The 25,686-nt window shown below is 35.0% G+C and overlaps 5 protein-coding genes across 5 annotated transcripts; 2 read left to right on the top strand and 3 right to left on the bottom strand.

Moving 5' to 3' along the window:
* Window positions 1-813: 813 nt before the first annotated feature.
* LOC132911530 (uncharacterized) lies at window positions 814-3,905 on the bottom strand. Its single transcript, XM_060968234.1, has 5 exons — window positions 3,775-3,905; window positions 2,026-2,162; window positions 1,539-1,712; window positions 1,136-1,255; window positions 814-1,053 (listed from the first exon to the last, which is right to left on the bottom strand). The coding sequence occupies exons 2-5, from the start codon at window positions 2,143-2,145 to the stop codon at window positions 979-981; spliced, it is 489 nt and encodes a 162-aa protein (XP_060824217.1). The 5' UTR covers window positions 2,146-2,162; window positions 3,775-3,905; the 3' UTR covers window positions 814-978.
* An 807-nt stretch (window positions 3,906-4,712) lies between these two features.
* LOC132911529 (CKLF-like MARVEL transmembrane domain-containing protein 4) lies at window positions 4,713-17,228 on the bottom strand. The gene is made up of 4 exons (XM_060968233.1): window positions 16,841-17,228; window positions 6,408-6,575; window positions 6,221-6,334; window positions 4,713-5,747 (listed from the first exon to the last, which is right to left on the bottom strand). The coding sequence occupies exons 1-4, from the start codon at window positions 17,012-17,014 to the stop codon at window positions 5,664-5,666; spliced, it is 540 nt and encodes a 179-aa protein (XP_060824216.1). The 5' UTR covers window positions 17,015-17,228; the 3' UTR covers window positions 4,713-5,663.
* On the bottom strand, window positions 6,582-13,518 carry LOC132911492 (dynein axonemal intermediate chain 3-like). The gene is made up of 2 exons (XM_060968152.1): window positions 12,839-13,518; window positions 6,582-12,723 (listed from the first exon to the last, which is right to left on the bottom strand). Exon 2 carries the CDS (start codon window positions 9,943-9,945, stop codon window positions 7,003-7,005), a length of 2,943 nt encoding a protein of 980 aa, XP_060824135.1. The 5' UTR covers window positions 9,946-12,723; window positions 12,839-13,518; the 3' UTR covers window positions 6,582-7,002.
* Window positions 17,229-17,906: 678 nt separating the features above from the next.
* LOC132911513 (syntenin-1-like) lies at window positions 17,907-19,784 on the top strand. The gene is made up of 8 exons (XM_060968209.1): window positions 17,907-18,087; window positions 18,380-18,445; window positions 18,547-18,735; window positions 18,807-18,917; window positions 19,013-19,248; window positions 19,316-19,469; window positions 19,547-19,656; window positions 19,729-19,784. The coding sequence occupies exons 2-8, from the start codon at window positions 18,395-18,397 to the stop codon at window positions 19,781-19,783; spliced, it is 906 nt and encodes a 301-aa protein (XP_060824192.1). The 5' UTR covers window positions 17,907-18,087; window positions 18,380-18,394; the 3' UTR covers window position 19,784.
* Window positions 19,785-20,699: 915 nt separating this feature from the next.
* LOC132911486 (protein brunelleschi) lies at window positions 20,700-25,459 on the top strand. The gene is made up of 12 exons (XM_060968140.1): window positions 20,700-21,873; window positions 21,954-22,227; window positions 22,298-22,496; window positions 22,570-22,781; window positions 22,845-23,043; window positions 23,126-23,540; window positions 23,619-23,839; window positions 23,921-24,278; window positions 24,344-24,500; window positions 24,578-24,755; window positions 24,825-25,048; window positions 25,126-25,459. The coding sequence occupies exons 1-12, from the start codon at window positions 20,936-20,938 to the stop codon at window positions 25,315-25,317; spliced, it is 3,567 nt and encodes a 1,188-aa protein (XP_060824123.1). The 5' UTR covers window positions 20,700-20,935; the 3' UTR covers window positions 25,318-25,459.
* The last annotated feature ends 227 nt before the right edge of the window (window positions 25,460-25,686 follow it).

The raw sequence follows: 25,686 nt of genomic DNA, 5'->3' as shown, positions 1-25,686 counted from the left end.
GAAATGTTCGCATCTGTGAAAAGAAAGTTCTAATTACGTTCGTTCCAGGATATTGTACTCGACGAGATTTTCAAACTCGATTTCCTAAAAAATGGAGCCCTCTGTGCAATTTTCTTATTTCTTGATTTTCCTTTCGTTTCATGCCGTAGAATCGTGGCGGCTTTACTTGTAACACGAATCATGGTGGATGTGGTTTGATCGTTTTTGGATCGTCGAACGTAAATGAGATCTATAGATTCCTCGATTGTTCGCATACACAATGTAATTGCTTACATTATGCATCACACCGCAGTATCCTGTTCTCTGTCTTTGTACAGCTTTATCAAAACTCCTCTCGCATACGTTGCTACGTGCAGACCCACGTCCTGTCAATGGCCGTGCGAAAGTTTCGTTTTCGTCGACGTTACGCTCGAATTTTCTGACTCATAATTACGTCAGTCACACGCCGATGTGCATAAAGGAAAAAAGTTAGGCTTTCTCCTACAAACGAGTAGGTAATTGGACTTAGGTTTCGTTAACCTACTCGCACAGCTCAGCGGATTCCGTAATTTTCTTTTTTTTTCTTTTTTTTATTACGTTATACATTAGTACAATAAATATATGTCTATATAATTATATATAATTATAATAAATATGCGTATGTACTTGATTATACAAATATATGCATTTATAGTATATAAAAACGGTTCCTGCTGCTTTACAAATAAATAATTCCGAAATTGCAGCAATTTTCAGAATGATATTGTAACTCGTTTCAATAGCTAGAAGAGATATCGCGGTTATACTGTATAAATATATTTAAAATGTATAAAGTACCATAGAAAAAAATATTTTTTATTAAATTTGAAGAGTGTATAAAAAGGCGTGTTGCGTTATATAATTGAACAATGCCCGACTCGATGGTTTGCGAAATATATGAAACACGATAGCTGAATATATGATTTCAAAACTTGTCCGAATTCTTGTTACAAGGCACTGTTAATGTATTCTGTAGGTGCGAAGAGCAACGATCGTACTGAGAAAATATAGCGCTGAATTTACAAGACCACAGATCTAAAAGAAAACATAGCAAACAGTAATATATAGTAAAATCTCAGATGGTTATAAAAAGAGTGGCTTTGTTCTTTTCACTTACTGCCGCTGCCATTAATACTTCGTATCCTCTTCGGCCTTTCATGTTATTACTCACATGCACTACGTATGTTAAAGACGCAGCTAAATATAATCCAAACGCTATAGAGTGATAAAGGAGTTCCTAGAAAAAGACGCCAGACATAAGTCTAATTGTTTTTGGCTTGATCTGATCCATCGATTATTTCGTTTAATTAAACCCGATGCAGACGAACGAAAACTTAGTCACGAAATTGGGAAACTCCTATGGAGTTCTACTTTTAACTTTTAGTGTACAATATTTGCTCATTTGTCGGAAACATTCTGTGACTGTATCGTTAGAGAGTTTCGACTGCTGCGAAATCGCAATCCTACCACATTGCTCGGCTGCACCGGGCCTCACCGTAAACACACAATGTGAAACTTACATAAATAGTCTTCGCAATGATAGTGGACGTTGTAAGGGAAGCTAAGCAACTTAGAAGCAAAATAAAGGTACCAATCAAAAACGTCGTTGCTATTAGAAGGAAGAATAGTTCTGCTGTGTATACGTAGCTGTCATAGTTGTTCGCTACTATTGCCACGCACACTACTCCAAGTGCCTAAAATAAAAGAATTTCAGTAAAATAAATACACTTATCGCGTTTCATAGATGAAAGCGGAACTTTGATAACGATATGGGAACCTAATTAGAGAGAAGAGATTAAAAATGTTGTGGATATCTGCTAGGCGCGAGTTCTGTTGAAAAATGTGAATTTTTTTTTATTAAAATGTCATTCATTGTCAGAATATATCAAAACTTAGTTTCGCGTAGGTATTTATTTTATATGTTAATTAACAAGGGAAACTAGTCATGGCATGTTCGAATATTTATCTGTACCAATTTACCTTAAAACATTTCTAATAGATACTTACCACTTGAAACAATTTAAATAGACCGCCAAACGTTTTTAAATAACCGGTATTGATGTTAACTGATGTGGAACCGCTCGTTACCGTTTGAGTTCTAATGGTTACCGAATGCGACATTGTCATCTCCTTCTTTATCGACTCTGGAATTTTAAAGCAGCACATTACAGCTGTGGGCGTTTCGTAGGAAAACAACTTCTGAATACATATTTAAGCGAAAGTCTGTGGACAAGAAGGCCAAGGCCAGAGATTTTTGGGCCGTAACCTTATTTCGTCGACAGACTTTTTTCTTTCACGAAATTCATTCGTTCCAAGAAAATGCATACTCTCGTATATTGATTTAATTTTTACGTTGTCTTGTCTTAGGTTGTGTTTAAATGTTTGCCAAATAATGAATAAAAATAGACCGCGAGAACGACAGTAATTCAACGGGCGATAGTAATGTACGAGAAGAGGATCCTAGATGCGTTCACTTTCGTTATCGTTTCTTTCATCCCGGCGCACCCTTAATGTTTGCTACTGATCGATACCGCGTCCAAACTGTCGGAATCACATCTCCTTTCGGTATTTTTAAGGATGTAGAAGATAAAGTCATATAAAACAACATTATACCTCTCTTATTATACTGAACGTAACCGTTAATTGCCTGTATTTAAAAAAGAGAGAAATACTCATAGACCAAGAATCGTGCGAGCTTAAATAAATAAAGAAGAAAGATAAGTAAAATAAACGTCATATACTCAGAATAATAAATTAAAGCTTTATGCAGAAAAGTAGCTAAAATAAATATTTATTAAATAAATATCTCATATCGAATTTATATACACGTATTAATTTTCATAATTTAATAATAAACCTCATGGTCCATTCAAAATATATCTACACTGTTTTCGTGAATTCGAATCACGAATACACCCGAATTAGCGTGGCTACGAGCGAGCATGTGTGAAATTTAGTCATCAGTTATTTTTAAATGAATGTGTGTCAAAGAAAGAATTGTACGATAATGATACCGGATAATTGTTGGGATCTCCTGTCAACTTATTCATAATATATTTATCTTGTTCCTATCTATTCCTGATTATACATTTTATAATGACACGTGATAAGGAAAAATCGAATTCTATAATGTTTTATCTGACCAAACGTAGTGACGTATTTTATAAAATGTTATAGTATGCGTCAAAGGTATCCTTTAATCCCTTCGTACAGGAAGCCGAAATTATTAAATATGTACCTCGTCACGCAGAATCCGATAATGTATCGCGAAACAGGTATCTCGTACAAAACATCACACGAATGATTTTACGTTGCAACATATCTCGCCCAAAGTGTATCGCGAACGACATTGCGACGCGAGATATTTCGTCTTCCGATCGGAAGAGGTTAAAAAATTCAAGATAAGAATAACATCTAATATAAAGGCTCGTTCAAATTAATCAAGTGTATGAATAGAAACAATTTGAATTCAAACAGCTTGACAGCACGTAGCAAGTGTTGTTTATTTAATCTGAGATATTCCTTGAAATTTCTACCATTTTTCTCATTATCAAAACACTCGAGCAATAACAAATAATAAGTTTCACATAATGATTTTATATAAATACTGTTTCGTATATTTTGTATAATATCTGTGTATAAGTACTTTCTTCCAGGAATTATATTATTGAAATGTATATCTTAAAATTGTACTGCACTGATTCACGACTCACAACCGGCAATAATAGGCGGAATGTATACAAATCTCACACTGACCTTAATAAGGTAGGTGGTCGCGCCTTGATCGCCTGCGAATGACTGAGGTACGTACTTACGTTTCCAACCATAGCACGAGTGACGTCATGGATGATATCATACTTGGATCCGTCTTCTTAACTAGAGAATGAACGTGTAGTATACACGTATACCAACATTAAATCGAAAGAAAGTAACGAAGTTTGTGTACATAATAAAATGCGCAGTGAAAATTATGTGAAATACCACATAGCAAAATATCAATATGTCGATGAAATACAAACTTCAAGCGTAAGCATTAAAACTTAGTTTTGATAACTTAGTTATAGTTTCGTATTCTTGCAATTTGATGCCACTTTTAAGGAGTTTCCGATGAATGAAATTTCAAGGTTCTGAATAAAATTTTCAATTAATTTTCTGACTTTATAGTCAGATATAATTCCACGAGCGCGATATCACGCACCGTGTTCTGATTTACATTTATTTATAGCGCGTTGTGGTTTAAGTATTAGCAGTCAAGGTAAAATTTTTTTCATTGCTATTTAGCTTGAATAATAACCGAAATGTGATATATAATGAAACAAGGAGTAAAGTAACGAGTGTAAAAACAGCATATGACGACATTTAATCGTCGAATCATACTCGATAACAATTCTTTAATTTCCACTCTGATAATTGGTTGACGTTAATTGATTTTGAATCATTCATTAAATAGTGGAAGACAGTCGGTGATCTTCTTGCAAGGCTTGTATATAATTTCTTAACTACCTTTGATAAATCTATACTACTACTATCTATACTACTTTTGATAAATCATTCCATTGATGCTTATCTTTCCACCGATGCTATTTTTGTAGATTGAAAACAAAAAGTTATACATATTCCAAAATGTCTTTATTTTGCTCATCTGACTCACTGAAATAAAAGGAAGCAATATCCGAACGCTGTACAAGTGGAACTCAAAGACAATGTCAAAAACGAACATATATTTCAATGGTAATGTGTACAGAAAAAGTACAATGTATCCAGGAACACACTCATTCACGTAGTAGCGAACAGCTCTTACATCAATGAAAGTGAATTACATAAGTGTCCTTTATGTGATTGTCAGAAGATAAAAAAAAACAAAAGGAAGAAAAAACGATGTATAGCATCCAATTTGTGCAAATATATTAACTATATAAAACAGATATTTATATATATATATATATATATAAACGTATATAACTAATGCGTGTATACATATAAATAAAAAGTCGCGGTAGTGCGAGAAAGGTACGGTTAGAAAATTAAATTGGACGGGAAGTGCCGCGTAAGGTACATCGATAACCAAACTATATAATTCATTGCATATTATCAAAACAAAAAGAGATCGACATCCAATATGGATTTTATCGATTCTGAAACACAATTTGCTTTTAAAAGGTAACCTTTAGGTTTTATTTTAACCGTAACATTTTCCTTATTATTGTATATTATGTTTGTACAGTGAAAAATTGAACCGCGTAACGAAGAGGATACACGAATCTCGTCAAAACAAAAACTTTAAGAATCGTTGATATCTCTTCGGCGCATTAACCCGTCCTGAACCAGCAGTAAACTGTATTCATCTTTGTTTTATAATCGTTCGAGTAGCGAGCATGATCCCAGAAAACCGTAGTCGCAAACCTCTATCGATCGAACAGCATGATCGTCCGGTTTGATCGATCTTTAAGGCACGTATATTATAGAGTCTCTTGTTAAGCTACAACACATTATCAGGTAGGGGCTTCGTTGGACTAGCTTCGACTCATTCGTCTGTCCACGATCTTACTCTTGTTCGTAGAACGATCGAGAAAACCCGAGTGTAGTAGCTGTGTAGTAGGTGCTCTTCAGGTACCTAGCGTCTCTTCGAGTACCTTTGCTTCTCTTCACTGTGTGTTACTGCTTCTGAATTCGACGTAGAGGAAATACGACCCGGCAGCGTACGCCAACGTATTAAAGATTCCAAAGATCTACGCAAATAGTGGAAGAGTTTTAATCGTTATTCTCATTAGTAGGTGAAAACCGGACCGTTTTACGACTTTGATTGGATCGTCAAACACGTACAGTTGCTCACAAAAGTATCTGGACACCTACCACAGAAACTTTTTATCCACATATCGTGAGTATTATATAAAACATTTTGAATTTTTATTCATAAAAGGTTTCTATAAATGTTTGAAAATTTTCTTGAGCAACTGTATCTTGTTTTTTTCATTTAACACATAGTCGAGTGGAATGGAATAAATAGATTGCAGATTTTTATGCATTCATGGGAAATTTAGAAACGCAACTACGCTATAGTAAAGTTCACGTTACTACAATTTGACCAGTGACGAGAATACTCACGAGCGGTGGTATAGATTCCACCTGTCTAATTATATTCATAGAAACATAAATTTGCATAAATATCCACAGTCTAGTGACGAGGCACGTTTATTCTTACCCCTGCGGCGATATTCCTTGAGACCGGTGAACCTTGTAACGAGGTCCAAACGGATAACTGAACCACGAAGGCAATCAAATAAAGGAAGGTGAATATTCCTGTGTTCAAAAGTTCCTGCAATTGAACAAACGCTTTGTAAGTACGAGGTGAAGTTGCGTTCGCAAAGTAAAAATTGTTGTTTACTCACCGTTGCAATCCAATTGATAGGTAGTTTAAGCGCTTCTCGAATCGACAGCAGATAGGTGAAACTCCATAAAAGAGTAGCGATAAAAGCTGTTACGGCGACGAATAAAAACCAATGGGACCCGCTTACTATTGCCGGTGAGGCACATGCCATACATATTATACCAAAACCCTGAAACCAATTGAAACACGCATTCCTTTAATTTAATGATTTTCAATATCGAATCGATATTTCAATTCTCATTGTGTACATATGGGATTTTCGTGTCTAAGCTAATTCGAACACGACACTGCACTTCTTACGTTCTAGTCGTGCGTGTATTATTTGCCATGGAGGAGCTTATTTAGCTGGTTCATACTAGCTGTATAATTGTCTACCCTTTATTTACATAAATTATTTGTCAAACATGTTATGGCATGTAATATTAAATTTGGGATGTTCGAGGACATTATACGAATTTTTTCGAATTTTTTTAATGACCCACACAAAACCCACGTTTACATTTTAAAAATACCGTAGATAGGTTTATCTATTAAAGATCAATTTACCACTGCTTTTACTTGTTGTCGCATATGAATAGAAAAAGAACACGAACAGCTTAAGAAGCCAAATTGTTTTCTAATGCTTCGTTAGTTTTATGTCGTATTTCGGTAAATTTCTGAACGTAATAATTAAGCGATTTTCCCAGTTCTACCGGAATAAATTCTTCGAATTCCGGGGCTTCTGCTTTCGTTTCGAGAAGTTCAGGAAATTCTGCAGATAATGTATTGAAAAAATAAACATCCCTATGAACGATCTTATCTTGAACTTCCCCCAATTTCGCGTCTCTTTCAGCTTGCAAAGCGACGAAAGGAATCCTCTTTGCTTCGAGTTCCGAGGGAACTAAATTCCTTTTACTCAAAAGAACTTCTTTCATTCTGTCGAACTCCTTCGCTTTCCACGCGACGTCTTTTGGAATCGGAACGCTTCGCGCCCTTTTCTCCTCTTGCAACCTCAACCTTGTCTCTTGTTCTCTCCTAAGTCTTTCTCTCGCCTCTTTTGCCTCTCTTTTAACTTCTTCCTCGCGCCTTGCTAATCTTTTCGCGACTATATCGGGATCGTTATTGACGAAATCGTTCTGCCAACTGGTGAAAAGCTTCTTCCTTCGCGTCTCTTTCCAGGTATATTCTTCGAACCAATCCATTCTTTCTATCGTGCTTTCGTTACGAGAAACCTCTGCTTCTGTGAACACACGAAACAATCCACCACCATCGCCTACTCCTATCTTCTTGAAATCATCGTTATATAATACAGGAGATTCTATCAAAGTAAGATAAGTAATTGGTTCCAATGAAACGATTTGGGTAAATATCGGCTGGGTCGATTCGTTCTTTATATCCCACATCTCAAGGTTCCCGTCTTGGCTGCCGACCAAAAATACCCCAGGTTCGTTAGCCCAACAACAACTCGTATAACGAGAGGAAGTTGTTCTCCAAAATAAAGGAGAGTCGATATGATCGTCGTCCCAAATGGCAAACACTCGTCCACCGACTGTCAGGAGCACGTTCTGAAGATGTGCCGACCGTGTGATCTCTACAACAGGACCATTGTGTGCGTAAGAACAGTTTAACATATCGCATTCGATAATGTCTGTTGAATTTTCTTCGAATATTTGCTTTTCCCATGCGCACGTTATCAACCCTTCTACACAACCTATCCATAGATATTTCGTTATGCGATTCTCCTCTCTTACGTCATTTTTATTCGTATCCGGTGAATTTTCACCGTGTTCAGCGACGATAGGTGGAAAGCAGAAACATAAAGGAGTAAACTGTGGCTTTTCATCAACAGTTTGAATTTTTATACGGAAATTCGGGCGAAGAGGTTCGTCAGAATCTTCATCGTTGCGAATAGAATGTCTCGAAAGAAGAGAAATATTCCAAACTGCTATCGTGCCGTCCTCGGAAGCGGTTAGAAGCTGCACGTCACAAGAAACGAAAGACTTTGTCAAGCTTCCATCTGGCTGTGTGTTATGTTTGGCAGGTATCCATCGAATGTTTCGAACAGGTAGCTGATGAGAACGATGTTTGTCCGAAACAACGATAGGACGAAGCACTGGTAAACTGTTTCGTGTCGACGTTCCAAGTTTTATATCTCCGTCGTCGAGATTATTTAGAAACTCTTTGATGTTCCAGATAACTATCTGACCAGTGGAACGACCTCCTATTAAAAGATTATCGTCGTAAGGACAAAACGAGATGGTGTAAATTTCTCTGTGGTCCTGAAGCGCAAGCTGTGGACGAAGTGGATCGTTTAATTTCCAAAGGAGCGCTCTGGTTTGAAATTCGGTCTTGCTTCTACATTCGTTCTTTACAGTTTGTCTAGAAAATGTCGATTTGCTGATGTACGAAATCGCTAAGTATTCTGTCAATTTTGGATGCAACGAAACGTCAGAAACAGTTCTATTGGCTGTGAAATTGAAATCAGTGAACGACACCTGTTCACGAAATGCAGGCGTATTGGAGACTGTTGAGATATCTTCTTCTTGGCTAGATAAATTTTCAATATCATCCACGTGCAAATTAACAGCTGCATTATATTTAATCGCATCGATCATTTGTTGCGAACGAGCTTCTAAAAATAATTCTAAAGCTGTTTTTTCTCTGGGTTTCTCGATTTCCTTGCATTGAACAGCGTCCTCTCTTTGTGGCCGATCGTCGTCATCTTTTTCCGATCCTTCTTTTAACTGTTCCTCTTCTTCGTTATTTGCAACCATAAACTCGCCCAAAATGTCTTCGCACGCGTATTGAGTCCATGCATTTTTAGGATACTCGGGACACGTTTGAACAAATGTTTCACGAGGTTGCATATGCGTCTGAACAGCTCTGCAAATGCATTTTCTATCGACGTTTTCGAATTTCTCGTCTTCGTTGATCAGCTGGACATAACTGTCTCTAGAATCATTCGCGCTTCTATCGCATAACGTTCGACGAGAATTCAGAAATCTTCCAGGTAATACGGTCTCTATTTCAAAATATTCTCTCGTGTTCCTGACGAATGTTTCCTCTACCTCCAAGTCGCTACCTAAAGAGTTCCACGGTTTAACAGTCTTTATTACTTTGCCGATAACTTTCTTCCAAATAATACGAGTAATATTTCTATTTCGCTGTCGTACAAGGTCCCTCGCTTCCTCGGTGAGACAAATCACAAATTCGTCGGACTTTAACTTAGTAGACGAATAGCCTACAAGGAACGTATCAGCCTCGTAAATTTCGATATCTTCTCGGAAAACCGCCAGTGGGGAATCGGGTGATTTAGCGAACTTTGCGACAACGTCTCGGTGTACATACGCCCACGGATATTCCAGGAACACGTGTTCGCCGACCAAACAACCCAGTTCTCGTTGCGTCTTGGGATCGAGCTTCACGCGTTCTACATTCTCGATATTTTCGTCGACTAGCGTCCACCCGTGCGGATACTTAACCGCTTTCCTTCGCATCTCGTCTCTCTTTACGATTGTCCGGTACGATACTCGGTTAGAGTCATTAGAGATACCAAGCATCGATCAAACTTTCTTATACCCTAGAAACCAACCGACTTCGATCATCCTACGTTAGATTTCTTTCTTTTTTTTTTTTTGTCGCAAATGAAAATCGTTCACCTAAAGAAAGTTATATTTAAAGTTGCACGGCCTTGATTCGAGCTATACTCGACGTCGTATTTTATTCCATTTGATACTCTCTTCATGCGACTAGTCATATTCCTTCCCTTGTACTCGTCAACTATGAACAATCTACGAATTTAACCTACTAGATATAAATCAGTCACGACAAAACGTTTAGTGTTACGACGAAGTAAAAATAACGCGCGAACCTTGTTGGCATGAAATTTAGATATGAATGTTTATAATATACAAGAGGCTGGAATGTATGAAAGGGTGAACGGGCGCGAAAGTGCGAAGGATTGGAACGCTGATTGGAACTGTATACCGAAGGAAGAATTTCACTTTCACTCGTTTGAAAACGTCGTCGACCGCGATAAACGTTCGACTGAGAATTCCTAACATCGATAGCTTATGCAACGACTATGCAAGTTATTAAAATATTAGCGACATAATCGTTCGATTTGCTTAGAAATACCTTGTGTTTTCTTTTATCTAATTTCTGTTCTGTAGTATCGGTGCGATGTTTTTGAAACGAAATAACGACGATTCCTAAAATAACTTTAAAAGAGGGTAACTAGCTGTTAGAAAATATAGGTCGGGCATCTGCATTATTCATTGGGGGAATGATCTGCAAGCATTAACGCGCCACTTTTAATATACATACATAACATTAACGATCGTAATAAAGATGATAGCGAACCGCTTTAGCCCCATTCACTTAAACTATGTAGTAGATATGCAATTGATGAGCAGGGAACAGAAACATGACATCATCGCATTGACGGCGTATACATTTGCCGCTGCATTCCGATAACGATAGTTTTCGCTTTTGCAACGTATCGGCAAACGTAAGGACTTGTAACGGTTTCGTACGAGACTTTTTCATATTTCGTTGAAGCTTTAGGTGTCTCTTAACATTGGACAAACTTAATTGGCCCGAAAAATTAATTGGAGCAAAAACGTGCAATAAATTTGACTTGAATGAAACATACAAAAGAGGCGGGCGGACGTGTAACGAAGAAAATTTTCGTGGAAGCGAATGCTCTTCTAAACTTAGCAACAAGTGTTCTACTAAATTCCAAGTTTTCATCGTCGAGTCAATGGTGATGAATGAGGCCACGAGTTACTGAAATATTACATGAATTAGATTCTTGGTTACTATCGTTAAGTGTCAGACGAGTTTATCAAATAAGTGGAAAAAGTGTTTACGGCGGAAATAGCACAATAAACTCGGTATTAACGTGATAAAAGATATTTGTAAATAAAAGACGTATACGCGTGTGTGTGTAAAAATTTTAGCAGCAATTCAGGAGGCATTCATTCGCAGAAGTATGTGTAACACGATTGCCATTCGTACATGTAGGAAACCGCTTACTTAAAGTCCAGATAATTAATCGAAATGCGAAGTCAGTACTTAGAAATAACAGATAAGATATAACTCGAGGAGAAACCTTACGACACACATGCGCTATTCGTGTACGATTACTAAGTGGCTACTACCTACAGTTTAGACTAACAGTTTACAAAGCTAGAATTTTTTCATCGTATCACGATCAATTAATCGAAATTAAAAGAAAATCCTGAGAAAAGCATCATCATGTGAAACAGAGTTATGTAAAACAGAGTGTTTTCTAATTCAGAATTTAAATTATGACGATAAGTCACATGTTAGATTAGTTGAAAAGAACAGTGATTGGTATTGATAAATTCTCTTGGATAACAATAACAAATTTTGCAATAAAGTAAAGGAAATTTTAAAAGTAGATTTTATTAATTATTACAAGTCATCCGATTTGAGTCATTATTAGGAAACAAGGCGTAACTTACCAGTTTATTAATAGATATTACTTGTTAAAGTTGGGAAATTATTTTGTAAGGGAGCAACGATGTTAAAACAACAGTCATATCATTTATCGACTTCTTTAACGCGTCATTTCTAAAACTATAGCGCTGAACTTTAGTATAATTCTGTCAGGGAAATGACGTATACTCCTTAAAACAGTGATGACTCTAACAAGTTCTCCGCTTTATCTTAAGGTTCCAGAAATAATACTTTTACAATCGGAGAAGAACGACTTGGACTCGTAACTTCCGAGCAACGAATAATAATGCTTTTCATTCTTGGCAATAAATGGCACCGGAAACTGTGACTTATATGAAAAAGAAACGTCGATCGATTCGCATAGATTGATACGTCTCTTGTTCGTTCCACCCGTTTAAATTGGCAAATACTTTCAAAATTATCAGGATTTACGCTAGTTCGCGGGCTGTTGTAACTTCTTTTTCTGTTTAAAAGGCTACTGTTCGCGATACAGGCCTCTTTTTATCTATAAATCAATTTGTGCAACATTACGATTTATTAAACGATTACGTAATTTCAATGAGCCAACGTACGTTATCGCGCTTGTTCCATCATAATGAAATGCACACCGGTTATAGAGAAATAACTGCGTAATTAGTAATATAAATCGCGTTAAATAATATTACGGATTTAAATCTGACACGAACGTGATATAGAAGAACTTAAATTGTATTTTGCGCGTCGACAAATATTCCTTGTAACGCGTTAACTATTTCTTACGTCGTATTTCTTGTACTTCTTTTCCCATGTTGTATACGTAAATATTTTATACTCCCATGTAAATCACATCTTTCTTCATCACAATTTACGTCATTCTACGAAGAAGAAACGAAAATTACAGATGAATAGTAATGCTACTTATTGCTCCTCAAATATGTAAATCGTTTACTCAACCATTCACCCACGTGGTGTAATGTACGAGTTATATACCTAAGAGATTAGGTCGTGTAACACGATTGCAAGTACACATAGATATCGTCCAAGATCGAAAAACCAATAAAAAGAAGAAATATAAATCGACGCTCATATTTAATATATCCATAAAGATTCACCGTGTGATCTAATCAATTGGCTTATACTTTCACAAACGTGGAAAAAAGATTTATATGACTTGAATTTGCCACTCGAGTCTCTTTCTCTGTGTTACGAGGCGCGGCTTGTCCTTGCGTATAAGGTAGGTATTTGCGTGTGTTTACCGAGTTTACTGCATAACTTGTTGCACCAGGCGATATGCTTCGTGAACAGCTTATACACCATAGACACTGGTGAACCTAGAACTCTGTAATCGTCGTCGTGATCGATATTGCACAATTCCTTGTGTTTTGTTCGTCTGTGAACTAGCTAAAATTCATGTCCTTGGAGTGTTTCTACCTGTCGAGTATTTTTCAAGTATCTAGTAATACGAGTATTACATATTGATTTCTCGAAATTTCTCAATAATATCTTACACGATGTAAGGAATGCAATACGATGTTATTATCAGGATCACGATTAGCAGAACGATCGATCATTGATAGAATGTTTGAAGATAATACTTTACGAAAATATTTGAAGATAAGAATAAAAATTCAAAGAAATTGTGACGTTTTTATCCAGAAATCCTTGTTGGATCTTTTCATGGTAGATAATATCGTATATATGTATTTACAAAATTAAAAATAATACCGAAATAAGATTGGGGTTAGGTTATACGACTGATAATATTTATGGAATATTATAAATATTAGAAATATTTAAAATAAATGATCACGTGGAAAAAGAATTATTCTATTACCTGGAAAATTCAATTATTCAAACAATGTGTGTCGTGATCAGTTCTAATGATCAAGATTCTACTGTAGTTCGTTCGACGAGTAGAATAACAAACGTTCATCTTGGCGAGGTTAACAACAGTATCGATGACAGTTTGTTCCACATGCACGTGTTTTCCGTTCGGCTACTGTGTAACTTTTTTCTCTCAAAGAAAAGTTTTATTCTCACGCTCTATCGATGAAAATTACTGAACGACTAAGTACGTATCACCCTGACCGAAATTCACCATTCAAATGAAGCGATTTCTTCCCATTGTGTTCATTGTTACAAAGATTACGCGATATTGGTCGTACGAAACGATTGGGGTTATGTTTACTTAAAAGTCTTCTTAAAATTTGCCTTTACGACTCGACGTAGAACAAAACGTTGAAACATGTAACTAAGATATAATCTTATTGGTAATGAATTTATTAATGGTAAGAAACTAGAGACATAAGAAACGCGTAAGAACTATAGACTTGAGCAGCTTGGAAAAGTTGTAGGATCTATGTCATCGGTGACCCTGAAATATGCTGGATTCATTCTATTCGTAAGTATCATTGTACATGCGGCATAATACATATACGAGAATAAATATGACGTACGTGAATGACACGGTAAATGACATTCGTATTGTGTTAGTTGTACTACCTATTTCTTATTAATACATTCCACATTAAGGAGTCTTGCTGCTCATGATCAGAGGGCTGGAACGACCGGCTTGCATAACAAGTGTCCTCGTAAATACTAGACAGGATTAATAGAAACGATGTTTTTGGCATCGTTCATCGTGTTTTGAGCATTCATTCATCGATGATAGTAATTGCTCGTTGTAATAATTTAACCTCTTGGAACTAAAAGACACGAAAAGTTTCAATGAAATTTGATTCGAGTCGCACACGTGGATCCTATGAACGATAAAGTAGTTGGTAGAAGAACGAAAAATTATTGAGAAAAAGTCAAGGACGGCATGAATTTTTAATGAATCGTTCCGATACCGTTGGTACGGCCTCGACGTATGGCAGTAGGATGGAACTGTGAGTATGTGGGACGCCACGTATGGTCCCGGTCATCGGGATGAACATGTATGGTCATCGAACGTGTGTCTAGTTAGTAGGGACGTGTGTCGAGCGCATCGAAACTATGCCACCGACCGGGAATCGTTCCAAGACTTTGGTCAATCACGCGCGATCATCATCTTTAATAAAAACCGGTTCTCTTTCCCCTTCACATCATTGATATTTGTAGATTTGTTGCTTCTTCTTCTTTAAGAAGATATATTTGGTATTTAATGTGTTTATTTAAAACTTGAAATCACGTATTTGAAAGTTAAGATGAAACGATGTGTATACCTTTATTTAGAGGATTTAGACACATAAAAGTTCATTGAATGTACCAAAGATGTGAAGATATATAAAACTCGAAGTATCTATAATGCTTATTACGAATGATGAGCAAAATTTTCTGCTTAAGTACGATTTCCTCAGTAGTTACATAGTTTCTTTAGTTCGTAAAAGTATGAATTTGTATAAATATCCACAGGCTAATAATTACGTAAAATTTATAACGTTTTGCATAAATAAATATGCAACCGATAATACACCGTCTGTATCGACAAATGCGATTCGAGGACAGCAAAAGTCTCGTGGAATAAATAACTTGGTCATATTTGATTTCTATCTGCTAGTAATTTAATCGCACTGCTGCAAAATCGCCGTCAGGATTTGTCATATGTATACTTTTTTTGCTTATGTCTCGCTACATAAATTAGCTCATTTATTTCAATAGGTAGAAAACAATGCGCATCTATTTACGAGCAAATATAAACCGGAAAACGTCAGCGGGCGTGTCTCTGACTGCACGTGCGTGAACCAAAGAGAAACGATGCTTGCCGATGCTGATCACTTAACGGTACCGCCGATTTCGAAGAGGAATCCATTACGCAGCCGGAAAAATAAAAAACAATCAGCTCGTTTTTATTAATATTTCTATTTTAATGATATTTTATAAATTAGAAACAGGAATATTTTAATACGCAGTAGCTAATAGCTGGAAAGGGTCTGTTAAATCCAATGATACAGTTGAGGAAATATTATAGAAGGCAAAGGTATGTGTAAATTAAGACAAACAATATTTTAATATCTTTTAATATATTAATCGTTTTAACAAGAGAAATATTTGTGGCGAGAAGGGCAAAAAGATGTTTGTGCCAAAATTAAATAAAAAGATAATTGTGATAAGATGGATATGATAGCAATCTAAGTAATGTATTTTAAAACTGTTCCCCTGTAAAAAATGGAAATTGTGTCTTATCGTGTTCTTTCTCTTCGTATGAAAACTGAGTTAATAATTAATGTTTCAAGATAGTGGATGATAGTTCGTTAATCGTTCCGTGAGCATATTACCGTTATGCAGTTATGCCGTTGCAGGTTCAACGTTACGGTGCAAACGAAATTCGAAACTACGTATGTTTCCTTATTCTTTAAATGATAGTAAATGTCTTTACTGAATGCTCGGAAAAGTAAGTCGTATTTAGTAGACGCGAAATTGCGCAATGCTACTACTAAAAACGATGTACTAGTAAAAACGATGATGAATGTTTGCCAAACTCCAAAGGGATTAACAACATTGCAAAAATAAAACTCCGTCTAAGCGACATAGTAGCTGTTCTTACTTTGCAATACACATTGAGAAATACGATGTGTACTTATATCTTGTGTGTGTACGATATGTACCTATATCTTTGAAACGTGGAACAAACATGCGTCTGAGGTTTACTAGTACGTGTTATTCTATTTTTATCAACATAAATGTATTGTGTAGAATCAGTTGCATAATACTACATATTTAATCTATCACATTGTTTGAAAAATACACGAATGCAAAGAAATCGAAATACTCGATGCGATAAATTTTACAATACATTAATTTTTCCGATATTGTTTGTTTTTATCATATGCGAAGATATCAAAAATGTCATTAATCATTATTATTGAAACAAATTTTAGACTGCAATCAGCGCTACCTTGTTTTATTAATGATTAATAACCACATTTAATTCTGGCTGTTTGATTAATTAAATCTGGTATTTTAATCAGAAGGAAATTAATTACCGAAGTATGATCGATAGGTTTTACTTACCACTTGTGCGAGTTTAATGATACCAGGTATCGTTCTGAAGTAGGACACGTTCAACGTAATGCCTAACAGAGGGTTAGGTTGAACCGGTTCCGTCTTTACGGTAGGCACCTGTCGAGGATTGTTGCTGGCGTTGTTGCTAGAACCGTCCATTGTCACAACGGTCTCCGACATCATATTATGTTTTCTTCGCGCCAAATATACCACGACGTAATTCGACGTATATTCGTCAGTGAAAGGGATACCGGTGTGAATATGAACACTGATAGAAAATAAAGATAACCGGTACCGCGACTGCCAAGTTCGGAACACCTGTTGGTTCACTACGGCCCGCACGGAGGCCTCACCATTGAATACTACCTACGTATTAGCCAACAACCCGCTGTTCCCCTACCGTATTCTATTTTCCCCCACCTTTATACGATTCCTTCTTTAACTTGTCAACGAAGTTGAAGCCAATCGCCACGTCTTACGAGTTTCCCGTATCTTTCGCTTCTTCCTTATCTATGCCAACCGATAAATACATTTCATTCAATTTTGTACCTCCTTTTTAAAAATTCCATAAATTTTTAATATTCTTCCTGTGTAAACTTTATAAAATTCGCTTCAAATCTCGGTTTATAATTCAATGCAGAATTGCATCATGAATATCTGATAATCATGTAAAATATCTCTTCGTATCCCTACTTTAGAAAATTATACGATTATTGAAGTGTAGAATATCTTGTAACTTAATGAAGCGTGTTTTTAGGACAAAGTAGCTGTTAATTAAAATTTATGTGTGGGAATATCAATACTCTAGTAAATGTATTTTTGTCGAAGAATAAAAAATGATGTATAACCTAGTTGCCATAGCTTTATTAATGAAATCATTGATATGATGGATGTATTTTTAAATAGATGCGCCTTGGCGCGATTACAAGAGAATGTGGAAGATCATTGGTCACTAAAATAGAGATTGTACATGTGATGGAACGTGGAGGCAATGGCGATCCAATAGCTTGTGATTACACGTTATATACAACAGCGTTAACCAATCAATAAATTGCTCTAACGGAATCGACGTTGACACATCCCACTGGGAGAGCTGTTTTGTTCATTACTTGTATCTTATCAATGATGCTTCAAGTGCCTCTCATGACGTTTAAGACGTGTAATTTCGTATTTTTTACATAAAGTGGTGAAACGTTGGCCAGAGGCTTTGTGCATCGTGATAGGAGTATTGTATTTTATCAATCATCTTTTTAGAGGTGTAGTATTTAAACTTGTATCTAGGTATAAACATTTGTGCAAGATGTCTTAGATATCCAGTACATTCATCGCATCGGTATGCGGATGATCGTCGGCCAAATTAGGATATTATATATATTATTGCATATTTACTATGTTTTAAATTTCATACATCTATTTCTGTTTTGTTTATACTGTCACTGTTTTAAATTGCGATAAATAATTTTACATCCTTGTCTATTGTCTCATTTCACAATTAACAAACAAATTGTTCCTTAAAAACATATTTTATATAGGTACATTTATTTCCAGCAAAATCTATACAAAATGTCTCTGTATCCAACTCTCGAAGACTTGAAGGTGGATCATATGATGAAGGTAAGATCAAACTTTTAGCTATATATATTTTTAACTATAAAGTTATCCATTATTTCACATATTATATATTATATGTATATTAATTTATGTCATATTTGCAGGCTCAACTACAAATGGAGTCACAACAAAATGTTCTACCTATATCGCAAGAACAAACAGAACCATCTGCACCTGCGCACAATACCCTTTCTAATATGTTATATCCTTCATTAGGAGAATATATGGGTTTGGAACTTACTGAAGAAATGATAGCACAAAATATGCCTGAATATTCTCGTGTTAAACGAAATGTAAGTGATATAATAGAACTGTAACTAATTTACGATTTACAGCAAAATAACTATAAAAATCCATGTTTCAGATGATGGTACGTACACCTTTAACCTCAGGTCCTTTAGCAGGTATGGTTGCACCACTATCTGGTCAGTCTTTAGGATTACAGAGAGCACAAGTTACAAATGGTATAAGAGAAGTAAGTAATTCTTCATATTTATGTTATGTAATACATATAAAATATTAGTATCTTATATCTTGAAAAGGAATTATCTTTTTATCTTATCATTATAGTTGATATTATGCAAGGATGAGGATGGTAAAATTGGTATGAGAGTTAATAATGTAGATAATGGCATTTTCGTATGCCTAGTAAGTCAAAATTCGCCTGCTGCACTTGCTGGATTACGATTTGGAGATCAAGTTTTGAGTATCAATGATGTCTCTGTTGCTGGATATACAATGGAACAAGTTCACAAAATGTTCAGAAACGCTGGAATTAATGGCATTAAAGTAGTAGTAAGGGACAGGTCAGTTACATATTCATTTTAGTCAGTAAAATTATAATTTTACTATATTAAATTTTGTCAATTCTAGACCATTTGAACGCACAGTAACAATGCACAAAGATAGGATAAAATATATCGGATTTCAGTTCAGAAACGGAAAGATAGTCTCTTTAATTAAAGATTCTTCTGCTGCCAAAAATGGACTTTTAACAAATCATCAAATATTAGAAGTTAACGGAAAGGTTTGCTATAATGTAATAAATTTATGTGTTTAATACAGTTAATAAGTTTGAATAATCTCTTCAACAAAATGGTTTAGAATGTTATAGGGTTAAAAGACAAAGAAATCACGGAAGAGATTGGGAAAGGCGGGAATATAATCACGTTGACGATTATTCCATCGTATATTTTTGACCACATGATTAAAAAGTACATTTTCGTTAGCATATAACATTATGTCTAACTATATCGCAAATATTTTATCGAAATAATATTTTTCAGAATGAACAGCAGCTTGTTAAAAACACATATGGACCATTCTACGCCAGATTTTTAAAGTAGCCTTGAATTCGTACTTTAAAGTTGATTTTATATCTTATTTTTTAGACATATATGTATGTGTTTCACATTACGATTACCATATATAAATCAGGTATAGTAGTGCGTTTATATTCCACATATATAAAAAGATATAATAAAAAGATAAAGATATAAGTCATATCAAAAAGATTAATATCTTTACAATACTTATTATTCGACTTTTTAAACTAAAAAGTTAATAGGAATAGTTGGAAGTTTTCATTATTTATCATATATAAAACGAATGGTAATATATAAAAGTATATTTAAATCGTCTTTCATATTTACATAATACCTAACAAATATGTAATGCTTATTCATTTTATTATTTGGAATATAACCACTATTACTATGTCCAGGGTACCTTCGTTATTTAAATAAGAATATTTGTTAATTCTTTTAAAAAAAAGTTCATATCTTTTCCTAACAATTCATTGTTATATGAAAGTATTTTAAACAATGACGCTTAATTATACTTGATATGTACATGTTTGTGCATATTTAAACAATTTCCATAGTATAAAAACTGCAGATTACAGTTTTAATCTCTGTTTCTTTTATTACATTGACGCAATATTTCATCATATCTATTTTTTCTATTGATATAATCTTCATAGAATCTTTAGGTAAAAATATAATATTTCGTATTGTATTTTAGCAATGTGCCAATTCTGTACAAATTCTGTACAAATTTTAAATAAAATGTATACTCCCTAGAATTAAAAGTTACATATAAACTCAATACCCATATTTTGCCTTGTTTCCTTTCTTATTCTTTATATTTTTGTTATTTGTTATCCTTATTTTGTGTTCTTTACAAGTTTTCGTTCCTCTATGATTACTAACTTCCTCTGCTAATACATATGTAATATAAATATGATAAACATCTTATAACGCACGCGCATTTGATATGCCTTAAACATGGCAGTTCGTGTTTTATTTGTCATCCCTGCAAGTGTAGTAACACAACAATTATCAAAGTGAAATGTAGTATTAAATATTGTTATGATGAACGCGGGATTTAATTGTCGGATTAAAGAATTGTCATATATACGTAATACCGCAGACAAAGTTATTATTTATGTAAACCTAGGTACCGTAAAGTACTACTAGGAAGTGAGTGATATAAATGCGCTCGGCTATTAGTGTTATTTTGTCGAGTCCGGTACCCGACAACAAGATGTCTCATCCTGATTACGAGCAAACTGCTCATGATCATGCAGCATTGCTTCTACTTTTGAGGCCTATTGGCACACAAATCAAACAAAAGACTATTACCAGGTTATGTGAACGAATAATGAAAGCAGGCAGCAGATTCTCTGTGGCCGATTCTACTGGTGGAACGCGCGAAATTCTTGCTAGATTCGTTAGAGAACATCCTGTTGAAAATAACGATTGGGGAGATTTTCAAACTCACAGAAGATTGTTAGGGTTAATTACTTTTGGCAAATATGACAATCAAGTGGAGTTAAACGAGCTGTGCAGAGTCCATGAAACTTTAAAAGTAAAGTACAGTGCAACACTGTATGATTCACGTGCTATTCTTTTTGGGCCATTAGAATCAAATAACGCTCATGAACCACCAGCATCATATAGTACACCTTCGAATTTCAAAACTAGAGCTGTGTTTTATACAGATGAGACATGTCCTGATCTCGAAGTTCATGTAATGGAGTGTCTCAATTCTTTATTCTGGATTTTAGAATCCAAAAGATTAGAAAGATCAAGAGAAAAGATAGACCGGGTCTCTCTTTTACTAGCTCCTTTTGAAAAGAAAGATTTCATAGGATTAGATCTTGAATCTAGGAATAATAGAAAAAGATGTGTAGGTCGCATGACAAAACATTTAGGTGATTTATGTCTCCAAGCTGGACTACCAGCAGATGCTTTGAGCAATTATAATTCTGCAGCTAGCGTACTACAAGCTGTAAATGATTGGTTGTGGCTAGGAGCAGCATTTGAAGGTTTATGTGCTGCATCTGCTTTAGTGTTATATCCAAATATGTGTAGAAGTCTTCCATTGCAGAGAAACTCTTCTCTTCAGGAAGGAAGTCCAGGTAAGCAGAGGTATGTATAGAATAAATTAATTTCAGAAATGGAAGTTTAATGCTTTGGATAAAGAATGGATAATATTTCACTATATATAGAAGAGGTTCACAAGCTGTGGCAACTTTGCTATCACCCCCAGCTATAGAGGTGGTAAAGAGTAATATGCCACATATTTTGCTACCTGAAGAAATATCAAAAAAGTATCGCGAGGCAATAGTACATTACAGTAAATATCAATATGCTGGAATAATTGAGACAGAAGCTAGCTTTAAGGCTACAAGAATTTCAATAGAGCAAAATTGTACTTTACAAGCTGCTTCATATTTAAATAATGTCATACTTATAAATTTACCATTAAGTGAGCAAGAAAAAGTATGTAGTTTACGCGAGAATGTTATTAATTTACTAAATGACAATAACAAGAAATTATACAATATTTTAGATTGATCGGTTCACTACATTATCAGATTTATACACAAGTTTTGGTTTTATAAGAAAAGCATCATTTTGTCTAAGATTAGCTGCAACAAGACATGTATCTCAAAATAATCCTAATCCAGATTGGCAACAGTGTTATAATTTAATGTTACAAGCTACTTCTGGATTTAAATTGTCCTTAGATCCTGTTGATATGTCTCCTGGTAATTTTTTTTATGACATAATTTTGCATCGTGTCGTAACGCGTTAGCGTTAAGGGAAAATTTGTTTGTATAGAAAACCATAGAGGCTGGCCAGTTATACAAATTCAGGTAATAAATGAACTTGTTACTGCCGCTAATCGCATGGGTAATCCAGCATTGGCGACGAGACACATGACATTTCTACTTCAAACGATGTACAATTACTTAACTCCTAATGAACGTAAAGAAACTGCTTTGCAACTTCAAAATGTATCTCAACAATGCGAAGGCGCTCCCGTACCTCTCGTAAGTTTTAGGAAAATGTTAGGATAACGTTTTCAGTGTTGAAAGTAAAATTGTTCCCAATAGGTTTTAGATTCTGGAACAGTTATACCGCCTGCTAATTTAACGAATATTCCAAAAACTAAATCGTTTATTTTAAAAAATATGCAACCACATCTTCAACCTCAAAAGATTGAAAGAGTCAAAGAAGATCATGGTCCATTTTTATTTACACCCATTAACTTTGGATCTTTAGAGAGAAAAAATATATCTAAGAGTAAAGTTGGTACGTGCATGTATCGACTAGATGTTGCCTACAAAATAGTATTATTTATAATTTACTATATAATAAATATAAATGGTTACAGATTATTTATGGGTAGAAGGTGATATTTGCGAAGTATCCATGCAACTTATTAATCCCTTACCGTTTGAACTTCACGTTTCCAATATGAGGCTTCTTACAAATGGTGTAGTATTCGAGTCAATTCCCGAAAGTATTACGCTTCCTGCCGAATCAGGACCAATTGCGGTAACATTAGCGGGCAGGCCTAAAGAAATTGGAGATTTAGAGATTCTCGGCTTTAGTACGCATACATTAGGGGTGAAATCAAATTGTAGATTAAGGTATATGGAGGGAATGGTTCACTCTCAATATACTGTCGAGGTAGTTCCAGCTTTACCGAGAATAGAAGTAGCTACAAGTTTACCTCAAACTGCAAGCTTTAGCTCTGGAGACAATATAGTGACTAGCGCAAGTATATCACTATATGGCGGAGAAAGGTACGTCTATTATAAATAATTATAATAACAAATATATGATCTTTATACTGGAACCTAACAGCCATTTCTACGCTGTAGCGCCGAATGTACTGTAACAATTACAAATATTGGCCAAGTTCCTATCGAAACAATCGAACTATCAATACAATCGACATTAGACACTATACTCGAAAGTAAAATATTTAAATGGAGCGATAAAAATTTTATGGCACAGTTACCCATACAACCCGGCGCTAGTGCTAGTCTTACATTGTATTTATATGCGGCTACAGATTTTATAGCACCTACATCGCGAAATGGTAATATGATCAATTGCTTCTATCTTTTTCTTTCAATACAATGACAGTGTAATAAATTGTTATATATTAAATATCTTTTAGATATTAGCAGCAGTACGTATCTCAGTCAGCCGAGCAGTTTAATGTCTCATTCAGGACACAGCTCGTTACCATCTAGATTAAGTTCCCCGTCGCATACTAAGAGACAATCCGAATTAACTTCCTCATTCAGATCAGGTTTAAGTTCTCATTCGGGCCATTCTTCTTTGGCAAGTTCGCGTTTATCCAAGCTCGCAGTTCCATTACATACTTCAAATGTTGTCGAAGGGCAATTGAAAATAAAGTACTCGGGTGGTACAGGTCTAACGGCAGGTTATTGTCGTATATCATCAGTTTTTATCACAATTGAAATGTTGCCTAGTGTACAAATTACAAGTTGGGATGTACTTCCAGCAGAAACGTAAGCGCTTAACGAAAGAGTCTTATCTCATATTTCGATCTAAATACGTATATGTATATTTCCAGGCCGTCACAGTTTTATCTCGTGTTAGATTTAACAAATATGACTAATCATGAAATGGAATTGCATTATACACAAACTAAATGTATATATATGGAGGGTAAAGAGCCTTGTAGAATTCCTGTGCCGGTTGATAGATGTCCACTTAATAAATTATCAATGGTAATGAAGAATATCTTTTATTCATTTTATAATAAAGAAATCTTATAATTAACAAATAGTTTCTGTTTTATTGATAGTTGAAAGGGGCAGGTGATATCGGAGAACTACAAAAAGTTTGTTCCGAACATATTGCTTCGTTAGTTGACTTACGGTGGCAATTATTGGGCACGGAATCGATCGGTAAAGCAACCCTTTCTGGCATTACTCTCACCCAAGATATGTTGGATCTCGTTAGAATGAGTCCCTTACAGTGGGGTATGTTTGAATAATTGTATAATTATGATTCTTTAATTTCCCTATATTAAATTGATAAATGTTTTTCAGAAATCAAAATAAACGATGCAACTGTAAAAGCACAAGATGAACTTACGTGTAGTTTAGGTGAATGCGTTAGTGTCGGAATAGGGATATGTAATGCTTTGGAACATCCACTGAGTGATCTTATGTTAACTATAAATTTTTATCAAGATCACCATAATGGTGTAAATAATTATCAATTAGAAACGAGATTATCCATTGCTGGCGCAAATAAAGTCATGCTTCCGGCAGTAAGTTATTTTAGTGATAAAGATATATACAATCCTAATAGTTGCATTTCCTTCTCTTTCTTTCTATTCTTTTTTAGTTACAAGAATATGGACGAGTTTATCACGAATGTCGTGTAGTATTCTTTACAGCTGGACAGTATAAAATAGATATTCAATGTAGTAGTAAAGAGTCAACTCCAAATACGCCAGTTCTTTGTTCGGAATTGATAAACGCTGGACATACGTGGCGTTATATACCACCGATAGAAATAACTGTCGATGATTACTGATGTAAATGAAATTATTAAATGTGTGATTTTGTAACATTTATTAGATAGACAGAAAAATAAAATGTATTTATGCTTTGTTATTATCACTGTATGCAGTAAGATGTAAAAACTTCTACTTTTTTTAATAAACTATCAAAGAATAGTTGGTTTTTATGAATATTCCATTCCAATATATTTATATTTTACATATTTACTTTACAGATACGTCGCTACACGCGCTGTCGGTAAAGAGCACATTTTTTCCATTGAGCACCGTACTCGAAATTCTATTTTGTTCTTCTGCAATTTCCTATATAGATTTCAATAAGGTTTCCTTCTCTTCGATTCAAAATTTTTTCGAATTTCGCGAAGATTATCTCAGAATAAATA

This window comes from Bombus pascuorum, chromosome 10 (genome assembly GCF_905332965.1).
Source record: "Bombus pascuorum chromosome 10, iyBomPasc1.1, whole genome shotgun sequence".
Lineage (NCBI taxonomy): Eukaryota > Metazoa > Arthropoda > Insecta > Hymenoptera > Apidae > Bombus > Bombus pascuorum.
This window is presented reverse-complemented; position numbering and strand designations above follow the sequence as displayed.

Bases quoted from the DNA above. Each gene is read 5' to 3' on its own strand.
- LOC132911486 (XM_060968140.1), top strand. From the start codon at position 20,936: ATGCGCTCGGCTATTAGTGTTATTTTGTCGAGTCCGGTACCCGACAAC. The intron at 22,497-22,569 runs GTAATTTTTTTT...TTGTTTGTATAG, and splicing joins TCCTGTTGATATGTCTCCTG to AAAACCATAGAGGCTGGCCA. The intron at 23,840-23,920 runs GTAATATGATCA...AATATCTTTTAG, and splicing joins AGCACCTACATCGCGAAATG to ATATTAGCAGCAGTACGTAT.
- LOC132911529 (XM_060968233.1), bottom strand. From the start codon at position 17,014: ATGATGTCGGAGACCGTTGTGACAATGGACGGTTCTAGCAACAACGCC. The intron at 6,576-16,840 runs GTAAGTAAAACC...AATTGGTTTCAG, and splicing joins TCATTAAACTCGCACAAGTG to GGTTTTGGTATAATATGTAT. The intron at 5,748-6,220 runs GTAAGAATAAAC...CTATTTGCGTAG, and splicing joins CAAGGAATATCGCCGCAGGG to ATCTTTGGAATCTTTAATAC.
- LOC132911530 (XM_060968234.1), bottom strand. From the start codon at position 2,145: ATGACAATGTCGCATTCGGTAACCATTAGAACTCAAACGGTAACGAGC. The intron at 1,256-1,538 runs GTAAGTTTCACA...GTCTTTTTCTAG, and splicing joins TCATTGCGAAGACTATTTAT to GAACTCCTTTATCACTCTAT. The intron at 1,054-1,135 runs GTAAGTGAAAAG...GTTTTCTTTTAG, and splicing joins AAGTATTAATGGCAGCGGCA to ATCTGTGGTCTTGTAAATTC.
- LOC132911492 (XM_060968152.1), bottom strand. From the start codon at position 9,945: ATGCTTGGTATCTCTAATGACTCTAACCGAGTATCGTACCGGACAATC.
- LOC132911513 (XM_060968209.1), top strand. From the start codon at position 18,395: ATGTCTCTGTATCCAACTCTCGAAGACTTGAAGGTGGATCATATGATG. The intron at 18,736-18,806 runs GTAAGTGATATA...TCCATGTTTCAG, and splicing joins ATTCTCGTGTTAAACGAAAT to ATGATGGTACGTACACCTTT. The intron at 18,918-19,012 runs GTAAGTAATTCT...TTATCATTATAG, and splicing joins TTACAAATGGTATAAGAGAA to TTGATATTATGCAAGGATGA.